The sequence below is a fragment of the Aegilops tauschii genome, chromosome 7 (assembly GCF_002575655.3).
Source record: "Aegilops tauschii subsp. strangulata cultivar AL8/78 chromosome 7, Aet v6.0, whole genome shotgun sequence".
Taxonomy (NCBI): Eukaryota; Viridiplantae; Streptophyta; class Magnoliopsida; order Poales; family Poaceae; genus Aegilops; species Aegilops tauschii.
This window is the reverse complement of record NC_053041.3, coordinates 8968595-8988095: the sequence shown is the minus strand read 5'-3', so window position 1 is coordinate 8988095 and position 19501 is coordinate 8968595. Positions and strand designations below refer to the sequence as shown.

The following is a 19501-nucleotide window of genomic DNA, read 5'->3' as shown; positions in this document are numbered from 1 at the left end:
CAAGCCGCGCGCCCATGTCCCCTCGGGGCCATCTCCTCCATGTTTGTGCGTACCAGCGGTGCCGATGATATCCCTTCACCCCAACGCCGTCGCTATACATTCTTTCGTGCACGACGTTCGCCCCATAACACTACCCGCCGAGCGGTCGCAGATTAGCTCCACCGAGTCACAGCACTGTGCACATGTGCGCACCATGGGCATTACAAAAAGCTTTTCATCCCCGCAGAGGCGTGCAGCTCACCTGCCGAGCTGAGCCCGCCGGCCAGTCGACAGGCGCACCTGACCCCGTCCGGCCTGTCCCTCCCGCCGGACACACCAGCACATGCACGCAGCTAGCACGCTCCTCCATCCATCGATGATGGAGCCACCCCACCCGATTAATCAATCATTCGCCATTAATCTCCATCCATCGTCGACACACAACCTTGTCACGCACGCACAGGCACAGTTAATTAACTCGCCCCGCTCAGCTCTGTCCGTGTCCGTCGACTGTACATCTCCGTCGCCATCCGGCAACCCCCCTCCTGCTTCATTTCTCGATCTCTCCTCCTTGTGTCACTCTCCTACCTCCACCTCCTCCTCCATAGCTGCTGCCTCTAGCTATAAAGGCTGGAGCTCTGTGTGCCATGTGAGACCCCTCCTCTTCATCGTCCTCCTATACTCTCTAGCTTTCGCGCTCTGTCCGGCCGTCCTCCTCATTCGGCTAATGGGGTTCCCGGCGGTGTACTCGGAGATGCCCAGGCTGCTGCTGAACCTCCTCTTCCTGCTGGGCCACCTGCGCCGCCTCTCCTCATGGCTGCTCCGCCTCGTCGGCGCCGGCGTCGACGACGACCTCTGCTTCGACTACTCGGACGCCTCCGACTTCGCCGACCACCACCAGGAGCAATACCAACACCAACACCAACACCGCGACCACGGCCTGGAGGAGCTGGAGGAGCACTCTCCGGCCGTGCGCTTCGACGCGCTCTCCGCTGCTTCCGACGGAGACGACGGCACGGCGCTGCTGCCGGAGGGCTGCGCGGTGTGCCTCGGCGACTTCCACGGCGCCGCCCGGGTGCGTCGGCCGCGCGGGTGCCGGCACGTCTTCCACCGCGGATGCCTCGACCGCTGGGCCGCCCACGGCCACCGCACCTGCCCGCTCTGCCGGGCGCCGCTCCTGCCGCCGGCGCCGGCGTCTCTGGGTCCCGTCCTCCTGCCCATGCCGCTGCCGGCGTCGTGATTGGTTGAGAGCAAGCTCGTTCGGGTTTCTGTTTGCATATATGTTCGGCGACTATTCTTGAGGGATCCTGAGGAGAGGGTTCCGAATTTATCGCTTCCGGTTGGGTTTTTATGCAAAAGCAAGCTCCAACCGGTGAGGTCAGAGCGCAGCAACGGCCATTGGCGGAGAGGCGTCGAAATATTTTCCGATGACCCCCTCGCATGGAGTGGCTATTACAGAACGACCCCCAAGGAAGGGGATTAGTTCCTGCTTTGAGCTTTGGTTTGGCTTTGGAGTTTGGACTCGAATGGATTAGGTGTCCGCTGCAAAATCCATATACCAAGAAAGAAGAAGAGGAGAACATATGTACATCAGACTTAGATTAGTGGAAGTAAATAGAGGGGTGAATCCGAATATATGCACAGCTTTTGCTCTGCTCACTTTTTTTTCCCTTTTCATTCTTGTTATAAGGTTTCACTAGACCCAGCATTTTTCATCTGTATACTACTCCTTCTCAAGGGGGTTGGAGATGCCTCCTGTTTTGCTACATGTTTTTTTATATATATTACATGCTCTGCTGGAAATACATCGGATTCAACCGACTACCCTAATTTATCCCGTGTACTAGCATACATAGAAACTCTGAAATTTGAACTTATTGTTCGGTTGTTGCATTGCGTAGCTATGTAAATTTGTGTTCTTGTAGGTAACAGAATACCCTGGCAGATATCTGCTTCACAGAAGGATTAATCCGTTTGCGATATTGTTCCATTATGTAGCCGTTACATCGTCCGTTACGTGAGGATAAGAACTTTGTTACATAGCAAATGTGTTGAGGACTTCGATATTACATTATTTAGATGTCACATAAAGTTGAATGCAACCAAATATCGATGAGACATCACCTGCCATCTCAGATCAATAGTATAAAGGAAGATAACCTAACTAATTAAGATAAATTTCCTCATGCAAAGTGGAATCCTCTATCAAGATATTTATAGATAAAATAGGCAAGAAAACAGATAAATCCGACATAATATATATAAATGGCATCCACGTCGCATGTGTAGGTCATCCAAACTAAATCCGACGCATGGCTTAGTTTTGTTTTCTCTACATAAATGGAACAAATTGCTCCATAGATAGATGCATGTTTTGTTTGCTTTGTTTAGATTTGGATTATTGGATTTAGTTAAACAAAAATACCCTAAACTAAAATTTGAAAGCATAACATACCACCAATGTTGCATTTATAATGATAAAATATCTGTTGTATGCTATTAATGTTGAAGTTTTTAAATATTACCAATGCCAGTGTGTGGTAGAAATTGTCAAATATAATGTAATACTAGTTAAATGACAATGACATGTAAACAAGTAAAAATATTTACTATAAATACGTGATTCTGAGTTCTATTGGGGGTTGTCTAGGAATAATAAGGAACCTACGGGCAAACGAGATCCTAAATCAATTGGTTACGAACAAAGGCAAGGAAAAGAAATTTGATGCACCGACGGAAACGACTTTAATCAGCGTCACAACACTGCGAGCGCCATTCTAAATCCCCGCCACCTATTCCAAACGCAACCAGCTCAACAATGATTATTTAAGGAAGCAACACAATGACGGGATTCAAGAAAAGTCAGAAGCAGCAAAAACTGGAATGAAAATGGGAGGAGAAGAACTGGCCACCGATGCGGGGATAAGAGAGAAGGCTTTCCACCACCCATCGCCACTTTCCACACAGTTGTACAAGGTTGTCTTGTGTGAGCCAATCACAAATGTCCAACCCACCTGTCGGGGCACACCATGTACCTGACAACGAATGCCACATAAACGCGATAACAAGCCGGCCCCCACCCGAGCCTCTCCCCGACGCAAAAGAGAGGACGATCGAGAAACTCAGCAAAGAGGAGTCATCACCAAACCCGGGCATTTGAAAAATGACGGAACACAACAAGACAAACAAATCAGCGATAGAGGACGTGCGAGAATGGTAGGCCAAAATGAGGACAAGAGAAGGATCGAATTAGACGGCTACCATTTCAAAAGTGCCGCATACCCCCATTCCTAGCACGAATGAAAATTTGATATGTATTGCTCTCTTTTCTGGCTTAGAAGTCCTCCACGTATCTTCGTACCCATAATTCAATTAATGTAATACAAATTTCATGTTACAAAAGTTATCCTTTAGAAAAGATGTTAAACGTGTATCAAAAAATGCTTATCATGTATACGATTCTTGTATACTAAAAAATATACAATGTGTATAAAAAATATTGGTCAAGTATTTACAAAAAGTTAAACCTATATACAAAAATGCTCCTGATGTATACGAAAATATGTATAACTGAAAAAATATGTATTTTAAAAACTTATTTATGTATTGATAAAATGTTCCCGATGTTGAAAATATTATGTGTGACTTTTTATTTCCATTGGAAAAATGTTCACCATGTATTTGAAAAATGTTGACCATGTATTCAAAAAAGTGTTCAAAACTTGTATTGAACGAAAATTTACATCATGTATTCGAAAAAATGTTCAACATGTGTCATTTTAATTCGCATGTACACTAAAAGTATATGTTGTATGCCGAGAAAAGTAACCATGTGTTGAATAAAAAATTAACCAATTAAAACCAACAAAAAACAAATAAAAACGAAGAAAACCAACGGAAAGAAAGAAAGAAAAAAGGAAAATGAAGAAAGAAAACAAAGAAAAAATAGGAAAAGAAAACAGAAGGAAACCAATGAAAAAAGAGTGGAGAAAAGTGAAACCGAAAAAAGAAACAATGAGAACCAAAAAGAAACAATGAAATCCCCAAAACCAAAGAAAACTTATATTGATGGAAATGTGTTGAGGTCTTAGATATTACATTATTCCAATGTCATATAAAGTTGAATGCAACCTAATATCGCCGAGAGATCACTTACCATCTCGGATCAATAATATAAAGATAACCAAACTAATTAAGAGGCTAATTAATACTTAAATTTCCTAGACTCGTGCAATGTAGAACCCTCTATCAAGATATTTATAGATAAAATAGGCACAAAAATATATAAAACCGAAATGAAATAAATTAATGGCATACACGTCGCATGTGTAGGCCATCCAAACTAAATCCGATGCATGGCTCGGTTTTGTTGTCTCTAAATGGAACAAATTGCTTCATAGATAGATGCGTGTTTTTTTGCTTTGTTTATATTTGGATTATTTGATTTATTTCAACAAAATACCATGAACTAAATTTTGAAAGCATAACATACTACAAATGTTGCATTTATAATGATAAAATATCTGTTGTATGCTAGTAATGTTGAAGTTTTGAAATATTACCAGTAGCCGTATGTGGTAGAAATTGTCCAATGTAATGTAATACTAGTTAAATTTTCTGATAATGACATGTAAAAAAGTAAAAATATTTAGTATAAATAGGTGATTGTGAGTTCTATTGGAGGTTATATAGGAAGAACTAGCGGGGTGGATGGTGCGGTGCATACCACGCCCGTGTTGATGCTCGTAATTGCTCTGAGTACTGTTAAAACAATGTTTATCTAATTAGACAATAATGTTTAGTGTTGAGTATATGATGTCATATCTTTGTTGTCAGGATGTATTGTTTTATTTTCTACCGTGTTAGTTTTAGATGAGATCATGTGTATGAGAGCTGTCAAATGATGCGTTCAATTTGGATAAGCATACACATGCAGTCTGACACATAGGGTTGAAGTGTTTGTTTGTATGCCCTTCTTTATTCAGATGATGGTATATGAGGAGAGTTTGCTTGTGTTCAAAAATAGGCTATCTTTGAAGAAGAAGGATGAATGGCAGTGAGAGCTTCAACAATGGGGGCTACCTTTTTGGACCCGCAAGGCTTGGCGCAGGGGATCATTCCCAAGGAAGATCCAGAGTTTGTGAGCATTCTATTCCGCGAACTTCTTGAATGCTTGCTTTGGAAAAGTGTTAGTCTGGTTGCGCTCTCTATGTGACGCTTTTGGGTTGTGGTCAATGTGGTTCTGGAGAATATCTAGTTGTTACTGCTGAGGCCAAATGTGGTAATGAGAAAGGAGGTATTCATATAAATTTAGTTTTCGCAGCTCATCATCATTTCTTGATTTTTAATTCCGAAGAGTACGACACCACTCCAGTTTTGAATGTTTTTGGTAGCATGTGATGGCTTGGTAGTCGCATGGAATTTAGTCGCTGGCATCGTGGCCCTCATGGATCTCGGGGTGAGCTGGTGTATAAGGCCAGGCTTAGTTTTGTGGGCCATACTAACGTAGGCTTAGAGCCTGACACGTTAAGGGTGTTGGTGGCTGGCTTTGGTGGTGAGTTGATCCAGATCTTATTGCATAAGGAGCGAATCGTTCCTGGTTCTCACATCTTGTTTTTGGCTTTGTTATCAAAGGGAGCACGATTATCTCGGCAGAGTCCTTAATTTGGCTCTCTATCTCTTCGAGCCATAGAAGCTGATCTTTCTCATTGTCGTGGGGGGTGATGTCGAACTGGCATTTCTCCAGCCTGTTGATGGTTCGTGGCTTTCTAGTGACGGGTTTGGGAATACAAATTGTTGTTCATATTAGAAATTAGAAAATAAATAAGCATTATGAAGCCAAGTTTTTTTTGAGGAATTATGAAGCCAAGTAGAAATTGTTGTTCATATGTCGCCATCCTATATCGTCGTACCTGTTTGCAAGGCAAAAGCAGGCAATGGCCCGCCAAGCCCAGGAGCAATCCTCCACCATAGTGTATGCTTAGGGGAGTGGTAGGCCAGTTTCCGTCAACTTAGCGCGCTTGGCCCAATTCTGAAAGAAAAGCCCACCTGGCTGGGTGCGACTATGTCTCGCCTTCAGCGAGAGGGTAGGACCCCTCACTGAAGGGGAGACCGAGATGGGCCGGCCCACGTGCCCGCGAGGCCAAAGCCTACTTTTCTCTATTTTTTATGTTTTCTGTTTCATTTTTGCTTGTATTTTTTTATTTTTTATACATTAACATATTCTAAATATATATACTACAAAACTACTCTATAAAAATATTTGACAAAATTTCGACCAGGCATTCGAAAAATGTTGAGTGTGTATAGAGAAAATGCTTATCATGTATACGAAAAATGTATAAAAACTGTGTATAATTTTTTTGATCATGTATTCAAAAATTGTTAATCAAGCATTTGGATATTTTTTGAAAAATATTGATCAAGCATTTCAAATTTATTCAATGTGTGTAGAAATTTTTTTTGACCATGTACTAAAAAAATTATGATTTTTTAGCATGTATATAAAAAATTTAAGCAATCATTTGAAAAAATGAGGATCAAATATTTTAAAAATGTTAAACGTGTATAGAAAAAATGTTAACCGTGTATTAAAAATGATTAATTATTTTTATCATGTATATAAATATGTTACTCAAGCATTGGAATTTTTTTTGAAAAATTATTTGAAAAATGTTGATGAAGCATTTGAAATTTTTTGACGATGTATTGAAAAATAATGAATTTTTTGGATCATGTCTATTAAAATGTTAATCAGGCATTTGAAAACTAATGTTGAACATGTATTAGAAAGATGTTGATTATGAAATTGAACAATGTTAAATGTGTATAGAAGAAATGCTGAACATGTATTAAGAAAATGTGGAATTTTTTTGATCATGTATATAAAAAAATGTTATTCAAGCATTTGGAAAAATGTTTGAACAAGTATTGAAAATATATTAATCGAGCATTTGAAAAATGTTGAGAATCTTTTAAAATTGTTAATATTGCAGTTAAAATGTTAATCACGCATTTGAAAAAGTGTTAAATGCACATAGGAAACATGTTGACCACATATTAGAAAATGTTAATCATGTATTTGGAAAATATTAATCAAGCTTTTGAACAAGTATAAAAGTGTGTATAGGAAATATATTGACCATGTATTCAAAAAATATTAATCTTGTATTTGAAAAATGTTAATCAGCCATTTGAATTTTTTTAAATATGTATAGAAAAAATGTTGATCATGTATTATAAAATATTAATTTTTATTGGCAAAATGTTAACCGTCTATTAGAAAAATGTTGTTGATATATACAAAGAATGTCTAATGAAAATGAAAGAAACAAAGAAAACCCCAAAAAAATAAAAACCGAAAATAAACCAAAAGAAAAAATGAATAAAAAACAAAGAAACAAATTGAAAATATTATGAAACAAATCGTAAAAAAAGGAGAGTAGAAAACGAAATGAAGCAAAAAAGGAATAAAACAAACCGGAGAAGAAAATAAGAAAAGAATGAAAAAATTAGAGAAGAAAAAAGAAATGAAACAAAAGGAAACGATAAAAGAAAGAAAAACGGAGAAAGACCGGCTTTTAGCTGCGCCGGGGATCTCCCTTGAGACTAGGGATCGATCCCGTGTTCTCTTCCTTTTCAATTTGTTTTTCGTTTAACTAGCAGGGCGGCCCATGCAAATGCGCGGGCGACATCTAATTTTCTAACATTTTTTTAACAAAGTTATGATGTATCTGTATATTTCAAATTATTCTCAAGATGTTTCCTCAAAAAATATTATTCTCTTCATGTATAATAGCAAATACTTCTATATGCTTTATGAAGTAAACTTACAACATGAAAAAATTGTATAGGAAATTCGCATTATCATATTAAATTTATTTAAACATAGTACAAAAAATACAATAATTTTTAATTCCTAATGTTGATGTACTTTATGTTTATGTGAATGACACCTCTAGCACCGGTCCATGGACATATCAAATTATCAAAGTAGTGAACGCGAATCAACTAAATATGATGAACGTAACTTGACGAGAATTCCCATATGTCCTCAAGAGCACTTTGCTTTATATAAGAGAACTTTCCGGCTTGTCCTTTGCTATAAAACGTATTAGGCCACCTTGTCGCACATTGGTTACTATTGCTACTTGTTAATTTGCTTAACGACATAAACCTAAGAATGCATAAATAAACTATCCAGTCATTGTCAATATGTAAATTGTTGGGTGCAGCAAAATATGTATAACTACTTTTTCCAGTCATTGAAAGCTAGCTGCTTCATTTCTCGATCTCTCCTTCTCCTCCTTGTGTCACTCTCCTACCACCTCCACCTCCTCCATAGCTGTTGCCTCTAGCTATAAAGGCCATGCCATTGTGTGCCATGTGAGACCCCTCCCCCCTCCCCCCTCCTCCAACTCGTATCTCTCTAGCTCTCGAGCTCTGCTCGTCCTCCTCCTGATTCGGCTCTCCGGCGGTCGGTCCGTCGGTCAACTAATGGGGTTCCCGACGGTGTCCTCGGAGATGCCCAGCCTGCTGCTGAACCTCCTCTTCCTGCTCGGCCACCTGCGCTGCCTCTCCTCCTGGTTGCTCCGCCTCATCGGTGCCAGCGTTGATGACGTCCTCAGCTTCAACTACTCGGACGCCTTCGACTTCGCCCACTTCGCCGACCACCACCAGCACCACCAGGAGCAGTACCAGCGCCACGACCACGGCCTGGAGGAGCGCTCTCCGGTCGTGCGCTTCGACGCGCTCTCCGATGCTTCCGATGGCGATGACGGCACGCCGCTGCTGCCGGAGGGCTGTGCGGGTGCCGACACGTCTTCCACCGCGGGTGCCTCGACCGCTGGTCCTCCCATGGCCGCCGCACCTGCCTGCTCTGCCGGGCCTCGGTCCTCCCGCCGGCGTCTCTGAGTCCCGTCCTCCTGCCCATGCCGATGCCAGCGTCGTGATTGGCACATGGCGAGCTCGTTCGGGGTGCTGTTTGCATATATGTTCGGCGACTATTCTTACGGGATCCTGGGAGAGGGTCCCAAATTTTTCGCTTCAGGTTGGGTTTTTATGAAAAAAAACAAGCTCAACCGATGAGAGCACGGCAAGGGCCAGGCCATGGAAGCCCATTGGCGGAGAGCCATCGAAATATTTTCCGATAGCCCCCTCGCCCGGAGATATTTGAAGGAAATATGCCCTAGAGGCAATAATAAAGTTCTTATTTATTTCCTTATATCATGATAAATGTTTATTATTCATGCTAGAATTGTATTAACCGAAAACTTAGTACATGTGTGAATACATAGACAAACATAGTGTCACTAGTATGCCTCTACTTGACTAGCTCGTTAATCGAAGATGGTTGAGTTTCCTAGCCATGGACATGAGTTGTCATTTGATTGATGGGATCACATCATTAGGAGAATGATGTGATTGACTTGACCCATTCTGTTAGCTTAGCACTTGATCGTTTAGTATGTTGCTATTGCTTTCTTCATGACTTATACATGTTCCTAGGACTATGAGATTATGCAACTCCCGTTTATCGTAGGAACACTTTGTGTGCTACCAAACGTCACAACATAACTGCGTGATTATAAAGGTGCTCTACAGGTGTCTCCGAAGGTACTTGTTGGGTTGGCGTATTTCGAGATTAGGATTTGTCACTCCGATTGTCAGAGAGGTATCTCTGGGCCCACTCAGTAATGCACATCACTATAAGCCTTGCAAGCATTGTAACTAATGAGTTAGTTGCGGGATGATGTATTACAGAACGAGTAAAGAGACTCGCCGGTAACGAGATTGAACTAGGTATTAAGATACCGACGATCGAATCTCGGGCAAGTAACATACCGATGACAAAGGGAACAACATATGTTGTTATGCGGTCTGACCAATAAAGATCTTCGTAGAATATGTGGGAGCCAATATGAGCATCCAGGTTCCGCTATTGGTTATTGACCGGAGACGTGTCTCGGTCATGTCTACATAGTTCTCGAACCCGTAGGCTCCGCACGCTTAAAGTTTCGATGACAGTTATATTTTGAGTTTATGAGTTTTGATGTACCGAAGGTTGTTCGGAGTCCCGGATGTGATCACGGACATGACGAGGAGTCTCGAAATGGTCGAGACATGAAGATTGATATATTGGAAGCCTATATTTGGATATCGGAAGTGTTCCGGGTGAAATCGGGATTTTACCGGAGTACCGAGGGGTTACCGGAACCCCCGGGGGGCTTGATGGGCCATTGTGTGTTGGGTAACGTAGCAATAATTCAAAATTTTCCTACGTGTCACCAAGATCAATCTAGGAGATGCTAGCAACGAGAGAGAGGGAGTGCATCTTCATACCCTTGAAGATCGCTAAGCGGAAGCGTTACAAGAACGCGGTTGATGGAGTCGTACTCGCGGCGATTCAAATTGCGGAAGATCCGATCTAGCGCCGAACGGACGGCGCCTCCGCGTTCAACACACGTACAGCCCGGGGACGTCTCCTCCTTCTTGATCCAGCAAGGGGAGAGGAGAAGTTGAGGGAGAACTCCAGCAGCACGACGGCGTGGTGGCGATGGAGCTCGTGGTTCTCCGGCAGAGCTTCGCTAAGCACTACGGAGGAGGAGGAGGAGTTGGAGGAGGAGAGGGCTGCGCCAGGCCAGAGGTGCGGCTGCCCTCCCACCCCTCCACTATATATAGGGGCAAGGGGAGAGGGGGAGGCGCCCTAGGGTTTCCCCTAGGGGGCGGCGGCCAAGCAGATTGGATCTCCCTAGGGAAAATCCTAGGGAGACTTGCCCCCCAAGCCAAGCAGGTGGAGGCTTCCCTCCCAAGCCAGGTGGAGGCGCCCCACCTCCCCAAGTAACGTGGGAAAGGGTGTGGGGGGCGCACCACCCCTTAGTGGGCTGGTTTGCCCCTTCCCCTTTGGCCCATGAGGCCCTCCAACACTTGCCGGAGCTTCCGAAACACTTTTCGGTCATGCTGGCCATAGCCACCACCGGAACACTTCCGGACTCCAATACCCTTCGTCCAATATATCGATCTTCACCGCCGGACCATTCCGGAACTCCTCGTGATGTTCGGGATCTCATCCGGGACTCCGAACAACCTTCGGTAACCACATACTATTTCCCATAACAACTCTAGCGTCACCAAACCTTAAGTGTGTAGACCCTACGGGTTCGGGAACCATGCAGACATGACCGAGACACCTCTCCGGCCAATAACCAATAGCGGGATCTGGATACCCATATTGGCTCCCACATGTTCCACGATGATCTCATCGGATGAACCACGATGTCGGGGATTCAATCAATCCAGTATACAATTCCCTTTGTCAATCGGTATGTTACTTGCCCGAGATTCGATCGCCGGTATCCCAATACCTCGTTCAACCTCGTTACCGGCAAGTCACCTTACTCGTTCCGTAACACATGATCCCGTGGCTAACTCATTAGTCACATTGAGCTCATTATGATGATGCATTACCGAGTGGGCCCAGAGATACCTCTCCGTCATACGGAGTGACAAATCCCAGTCTTGATTCGTGCCAACCCAACAGACACTTTCGGAGATACCTGTAGTGCACCTTTATAGCCACCCAGTTATGTTGTGACATTTGGTACACCCAAAGCATTCCTACAGTATCCGGGAGTTGCACAATCTCATGGTCTAAGGAAACAATACTTGACATTTAGAAAAGCTCTTAGCAAACGAACTACACGATCTTGTGCTATGCTTAGGATTGGGTCTTGTCCATCACATCATTCTCCTAATGATGTGATCCCGTTATCAATGACATCTAATGTCCATGGTCAGGAAACCATAACCATCTATTGATCAACGAGCTAGTCAACTAGAGGCTTACTAGGGACATGTTGTGGTCTATGTATTCACACATGTATTACGGTTTCCAGTTAATACAATTATAGCATGAACAATAGACAATTATCATGAACAAGGAAATACAATAATAACCATTTTATTATTGCCTCTAGGGCATATTTCCAACATTGTGGGCCTTAGTGGAGAAGAGGAGAGGCGGCCAGGGCAGGGCCGCGCGCCCCTCCCCCCTAGTCCGAATAGGACAAGGAGAGGGGGGCGGCGCCCCCCCTTTCCTTCCTCTCTCCCTCCTCTTTCCCCCCTTCTCCTAATCCAACAAGGAAGGGAGGGAGTCCTACTCCCGGTGGGAGTAGGACTCCTCCTGGCGCGCCCCTCCTGGCCGGCCGCACCTCCCCCCTTGCTCCTTTATATACGGGGGCAGGGGGCACCCCAAAGACACAACAATTGATCTCTTGATCTCTTAGCCATGTGCGGTGCCCCCCTCCACCATAATCCACCTCGATCATATATCGTAGCGGTGCTTAGGCGAAGCCCTGCGTCGGTAGCATCATCATCACCGTCATCACGCCGTCATGCTGACGGAACTCTCCCTCGAAGCTCTGCTGGATCGGAGTTCGTGGGACGTCATCAAGCTGAACGTGTGCTGAACTCAAAGGTGTCGTGCGTTCAGTACTTGGATCGGTCGGATTGTGAAGACGTACGACTACATCAACCGCGTTGTGCTAACGCTTCCGCTTTCGGTCTACGAGGGTACGTGGACACACTCTCCCCTCTCGTTGCTATGCATCACCATGATCCTGTGTGTGCGTAGGATTTTTTTTGAAATTACTACGTTCCCCAACAGTGGCATCCGAGCCAGGTTTTATGCGTAGATGTTATATGCACGAGTAGAACACAAGTGAGTTGTGGGCGATACAAGTCATACTGCTAGCCAACATGTCATACTTTGGTTCGGCGGTATTGTTGGATGAAGCGGCCCGGACCGGCATTACGCGTACACTTACGCGAGACTGGTTCTACCGACGTGCTTTGCACACAGGTGGCTGGCGGGTGTCAGTTTCTCCAACTTTAGTTGAACCGAGTGTGGCAACGCCCGGTCCTTGAGAAGGTTAAAACAACACTAACTTGACGAACTATTGTTGTGGTTTTGATGCGTAGGTAAGAACGGTTCTTGCTCAGCCCATAGCATCCACGTAAAACTTGCAACAACAAAATAGAGGACGTCTAACTTGTTTTTGCAGGGCATGTTGTGATGTGATATGGTCAAGGCATGATGCTATATTTTATTGTATGAGATGATCATGTTTTGTAACCGAGTTATCGGCAACTGGCAGGAGCCATATGGTTGTCGCTTTATTGTATGCAATGCAATCGCCCGTAATTGCTTTACTTTATCACTAAGCGGTAGCGATAGTCGTAGAAGCATAAGTTGGCGAGACGACAACGATGCTATGATGGAGATCAAGGTGTCGTGCCGGTGACGATGGTGATCATGACGGTGCTTCGGAGATGGAGATCACAAGCCCAAGATGATGATGGCCATATCATATCACTTATATTGATTGCATGTGATGTTTATCTTTTATGCATCTTATTTTGCTTTGATTGACGGTAGCATTATAAGATGATCTCTCACTAAATTATCAAGGTATAAGTGTTCTCCCTGAGTATGCACCGTTGCGAAAGTTCTTCGTGCTGAGACACCACGTGATGATCGGGTGTGATAGGCTCTACGTTCAAATACAACGGGTGCAAAACAGTTGCACACGCGGAATACTCAGGTTAAACTTGACGAGCCTAGCATATAACAGATATGGCCTCGGAACACTGAGACCGAAAGGTCGAGCGTGAATCATATAGTAGATATGATCAACATAGTGATGTTCACCATTGAAACTACTCCATCTCACGTGATGATCGGACATAGTTTAGTTGATATAGATCACGTGATCACTTAGATGATTAGAGGGATGTCTATCTAAGTGGGAGTTCTTAAGTAATATGATTAATTGAACTTTAATTTATCATGGACTTAGTCCTGATAGTATTTGCATAACTATGTAGTAGATCAATAGCTCGCGTTGTTGCTCCCTGTTTATATTTTGATATGTTCCTAGAGAAAACTAAGTTGAAAAATGTTAGTAGCAATGATGCGGACTTGGTCTGTGATATGAGGATTAACATCATTGCTGCACAGAAGTATTATGTCCTTGATGCACCGCTAGGTAACAGAACTATTGCAGGAGCAAATGCAGACGTTATGAACGTTTGGCAAAGCTCGGTATGATGACTACTTGATAGTTTAAGTGTGTTGGGGAACGTAGCAATAATTCAAAAAAATTCTACGTGTCACCAAGATCAATCTAGGAGATGCTAGCAACGAGAGAGAGGGAGTGCATCTTCATACCCTTGAAGATCGCTAAGCGGAAGCGTTACAAGAATGCGGTTGATGGAGTCGTACTCGCGGCGATTCAAATCGCGGAAGATCCGATCTAGCGCCGAACGGACGGCGCCTCCACGTTCAACACACGTACAGCCCGGGGACGTCTCCTCCTTCTTGATCCAGCAAGGGGAGATGAGAAGTTGAGGGAGAACTCCAGCAGCACGATGGCGTGGTGGCAATGGAGCTCGTGGTTCTCCGGCAGAGCTTCGCTAAGCACTACAGAGGAGGAGATGGAGTTCGAGGAGGAGAGGGCTGCGCCAGGGATGTGGTGCGGCTGCCCTCCCACCCTCCTCTATTTATAGGGGCAAGGGAGAGGGGGGCCGGCCCCCTCCAGATGGATCTAGAGGGGGGGCGGCGGCCAAGGGGGGAAGGCTTGTCCCCCAAGCCAAGGGGGCGCCCCCTTTAGGGTTTCCCCCCAACCCTAGGCGCATGGGCCCTAGGGGGGTTTGGCGCCCAGCCCACCTAGGGGATGGTTCCCCTCTATATTCGGCCCATAGGGCCCTCCGGGGCAGGTGGCCCCTCCCGGTGGACCCCCGGAACCCTTTCGGTGGTCCCGGTACAATACCGATATACCCCCGAACACTTCCGGCGACCGAATAAGGACTTCCCATATATAAATCTTCGTCTCCGGACCATTCCGGAACTCCTCGTGACGTCCGGGATCTCATCCGGGACTCCGAACAACCTTCGGCAACCACATACTATTTCCCATAACAACTCTAGCGTCACCGAACCTTAAGTGTGTAGACCCTACGGGTTCGGGAACCATGCAGACATGACCGAGACACCTCTCCGGCCAATAACCAATAGCGGGATCTGGATACCCATATTGGCTCCCACATGTTCCACGATGATCTCATCGGATGAACCACGATGTCGGGGATTCAATCAATCCCGTATACAATTCCCTTTGTCCATCGGTATGTTACTTGCCCGAGATTCGATCGCAGAGAAACTATAGTGGTAAATCGGTAAGAAACATCATAGCTTGCACTATATCCAATAATAGTACGGTTTTGACGTTCGGACACACCATTATGCTGTGGTGTTCCAGGTGGCACGAATTTGTGAAACTATTCCACATTGTTTTAATTGAAGACCAAACTCGTAACTCAAATATTTGTCTCTGCGATCAGATCATAGATTTTTTTCTTGTCACGATGATTTTCCACTTCACTCTGAAATTCTATTATTGAATATGTGCAAGATTGAACGAGGTATTGGGATACCGACGATCGAATCTCGGGCAAGTAACATACCAATGGACAAAGGGAATTGTATACGGGATTGATTGAATCCCCGACATCGTGGTTCATCCGATAAAGATCTTCGTAGAATATGTGGGAGCCAATATGAGCATCCAGGTTCCGCTATTGGTTATTGACCGGAGACGTGTCTCGGTCATGTCTACATAGTTCTCGAACCCGTAGGGTCCGCACGCTTAAAGTTTCGATGACAGTTATATTATGAGTTTATGAGTTTTGATGTACCGAAGGTTGTTCGGAGTCCCGGATGTGATCACGGACATGACGAGGAGTCTCGAAATGGTCGAGGCATGAAGATTGATATATTGGAAGCCTATATTTGGATATCGGAAGTGTTCCGGGTGAAATCGGGATTTTACCGGAGTACCGAGGGGTTACCGGAACCCACCGGGGGCTTGATGGGCCATAGTGGGCCTTAGTGGAGAAGAGGAGAGGCGGCCAGGGCAGGGCCGCGCGCCCCTCCCCCCTAGTCCGAATAGGACAAGGAGAGGGGGGCGGCGCCCCCCTTTCCTTCCTCTCTCCCTCCTATTTCCCCCCTTCTCCTAATCCAACTAGGAAGGGAGGGAGTCGTCCTACTCCTGGTGGGAGTAGGACTCCTCCTGGCGCGCCCTTCCTGGCCAGCCGCACCTTCCCCGTTGCTCCTTTATATACGGGGGCAGGGGGCACCCCAAAGACACAACAATTGATCTCTTAGCCGTGTGCGGTGCCCCCCTCCACCATAATCCACCTCGATCATATGGTAGCGGTGCTTAGGCGAAGCCCTGCGTCGGTAGCATCATCATCACCGTCATCACGCCGTCGTGCTGACGGAACTCTCCCTCGAAGCTCTGCTGGATCGGAGTTCGTGGGACGTCATCGAGCTGAACGTGTGCTGAACTCGAAGGTGCCGTGCGTTCGGTACTTGAATCGGTCAGATCATGAAGACGTACGACTACATCAACCGCGTTGTGCTAACGCTTCCGCTTTCGGTCTACGAGGGTATGTGGACACACTCTCCCCTTTCGTTGCTATGCATCACCATGATCCTGTGTGTGCGTAGGAATTTTTTTGAAATTACTACGTTCCCCAACAATATTATCACAAGACGATCCCCATGGAGGGGGATTAGTTCCTGGTTTGAGCTTTGGTTGATTTGGGTTTGGACTCCAATGGAGTTGATCTCTAGAGCAAAATCCATATACCAAGAAAGAAGAAAAGGAGAACATATGTATGTACATCAGACTTAGATTAGTGGATGTAAATAGAGGGGGTGAATCCGAATATATGCACAGCGTTTGCTCTGTTCGCTTTCCTTTTCCTTTTCATTCTTGTTATAATCTAGGACCATCATTTTTCATCTTTATACTACTCCTTCTCAAGGGGGTTGGAGGTACCTCCTGCTTTTGCTACATGTTTTGTGTATTGCACGCTCTATTTGAAATGCATCGGAGTCAACCGACTGCCTTAATTTATCCTAGTAGCATATATAGAAACTCTGAAATCTGAAATGCAGTAGCATATGTTTTGTGCCTGTGCAAATTTTGTTCTTGTACATGAAAGAAATCATTGCCAAATATCTGCTTCGCAGAAGGATTACTCCGTTTGAGAGAAGATCAGTTTTGTTCCATCATGTAGCTGTTACATCGCCTGTTATATATAACTTTGTTACATGGTAAATGTACCAAGCACTTTGATATAACATTATTCAGATGGCGTATAAAGTTAAATGGAACAAACATCACCAGATATCACTTACCATCTCGGATCAATAGTACAAGGGAAGATAACCTAGCTAATTAAGATGCTAGTTTATACTTCAATTTCCTAGACTCATGCAACATAGAATCCTCTATCAAGATATTTACAGATAAAATAGGCACAAAAAGTATAAATGCGACATAATACATATAAATGGCAAACACGTCGCATGTGTAGACCATCCAAACTAGATCCGACGTATGGCTCGGTTTGTTATTTCTAAATAAATGGAACAAATTGCTCCATAGGTAGATGCATTTTATTTTCTCTTTTTTGTTTCTTTGTTTAGATTTAGATTGTTGGATACATTCAACAAAATACCATGAACTAAACTTTGAAAGCATAACATGTTACCTATATTCCATTTATAATGATGGAAATTTCCATTGTATGTTACTAATGGTGAAGTTTTTAAATATTACAAGTGCCACTATGTAGTAGAAGTGTCAAATGTAATGTAATGCTAGTTAATGTTTGTAATAATGACATGTAAAAAGGTAAAAATATTTAGTATAAATAGGTGATCATGGAGTTATATTGGAGGTTGTTCAGCAAAAACAATAAACCTACATAAACAAGATCCGAAATCACCCTGGTAAGAATAAGGCAATAAAATAAAATTAGATGTCGCGACGTAAACTATCTTAACTGGGGTCGCGATGATGCGAGCCATCAAAAATCATAACCTCCTATTACGAACGTAAGGTGTCCCAACGAAGATTCACCGATCAAACATCACAACGATGAACATCGAGAGGGGCCAAGAGTAGCGTAGACTGAAAAGAAAAGGGGAGAAGAGCCACACACTAATGCAATGATAGGAGAGAAGACGATTCATCACACACCCCCACTCTCCACGCCGACGTATAGGGCTATCCTGCGCGAATCAATCACAAACAGCCAACCCACCTGGTGGGGCAATAAAATAAAATTAGATCACGACGTAAACTATCTTAACTAGGGTCGCGATGATGCGAGCCATCAAAAATCATAACCTCCTATTACGAACGTAAGGTGTCCCAACGAAGACTCACCGATCAAACATCACAACGATGAACGTCAAGAGGGGCCAAGAGTAGCGTAGACTGAAAAGAAAAGGGGAGAAGAGCCAGACACTAATGCAATGATAGGAGAGAAGACGATTCATCACACACCCCCACTCTCCATGCCGACGTATAGGGCTATCCTGCGCGAATCAATCACAAACAGCCAACCCACCTGGCGGGGTACAATATGTACTCGACGACGAACAGTGCCCCGACACGATGACAAGGCGGCCCCCACCGCGATCATCTCCTGAAGCAGAAAAGAGAACAACAAAAAAACTCACGCACAGAGAGAAGAGTGAACCACAACCTTAAACGCAGACCCAGTTAAAAGCGAAAAGAGCCAACGAGATGAGTTAAAACATTCAGAAAAAAATGTACAAACACAAAAGCCAGAATGTGGAAGTCAGAATAGAGAATTCAATGTAACGACTATTTTTTTGCGAGGTAATAGAGTTTTATTCCATTAATATAGGGTTACAGTCATGAGGCAGAAGTTCCTCGATACATGCCCAGGCTGCTGCTGAACCTCCTCTTCCTGCTCGGCCACCTGCGCCGCCTCTCCTCCTGGCTGCTCCGCCTCGTCGGCGCCGGCGTCGACGACGACCTCTGCTTCGACTACTCCGACGCCTCCGACTTCGCCTACTTCGCCGACCACCACCAGGAACAATACCAACACGAACACCACGACCACGGCCTGGAGGAGCACTCTCCGGCCGTGCGCTTCGACGCACTCCCGTCTGACAGCGACGACGGCACGGCACCGCTGCTGCCGGAGTGCTGCGTGGTGTGCCTCGACGACTTCCACGGCGCCGCCCGGGTGCGCCGGCCGCGCGGGTGCCGGCACGTCTTCCACCGCGGGTGCCTCGACCGCTGGGCCGCCACGGCCACCGCACCTGCCCGCTCTATCGGGCCTCGCTCCTCCCGCCGGCGCCGGCATCTCTCAATCCCATCCTCCTGCCCATGCCGCTGCCGGCGTCGTGATTGGCACAGGGCAGGCTCATTCGGGGTGCTGTTTGCATATATGTTCGGCAACTATTCTTGCTGGGTCCTGAGGAGAGGGTTCCGAATTTGTCGCTTCCGGGGTTTTTTATGCAAAAGCAAGCTCAACCGGTGAGATCACGGCAAGGGCCAGGCCATGGAGGCCCATTGGCGGAGAGGCGTCGAAATATTTTCCGATAGCCCCTCGCTAGGAGAGACTATTATAAGAC

At 45.0% G+C, this 19501-nt stretch overlaps 1 protein-coding gene and 2 pseudogenes across 1 annotated transcript; all 3 read left to right on the top strand.

Moving 5' to 3' along the window:
* The first annotated feature begins 410 nt into the window (after nt 1-410).
* Nucleotides 411-1782, top strand: LOC109785482 (brassinosteroid-responsive RING protein 1). Its single transcript, XM_020344085.4, has one exon. It carries the CDS (start codon nt 707-709, stop codon nt 1217-1219), a length of 513 nt encoding a protein of 170 aa, XP_020199674.3. The 5' UTR covers nt 411-706; the 3' UTR covers nt 1220-1782.
* Nucleotides 1783-8475: 6693 nt separating this feature from the next.
* LOC109785483 (uncharacterized) lies at nt 8476-8930 on the top strand (annotated as a pseudogene).
* A 9777-nt stretch (nt 8931-18707) lies between these two features.
* On the top strand, nt 18708-19274 carry LOC120969403 (uncharacterized; annotated as a pseudogene).
* Nucleotides 19275-19501: the final 227 nt, after the last annotated feature.

Bases quoted from the DNA above. Each gene is read 5' to 3' on its own strand.
- LOC109785482 (XM_020344085.4), top strand. From the start codon at position 707: ATGGGGTTCCCGGCGGTGTACTCGGAGATGCCCAGGCTGCTGCTGAAC.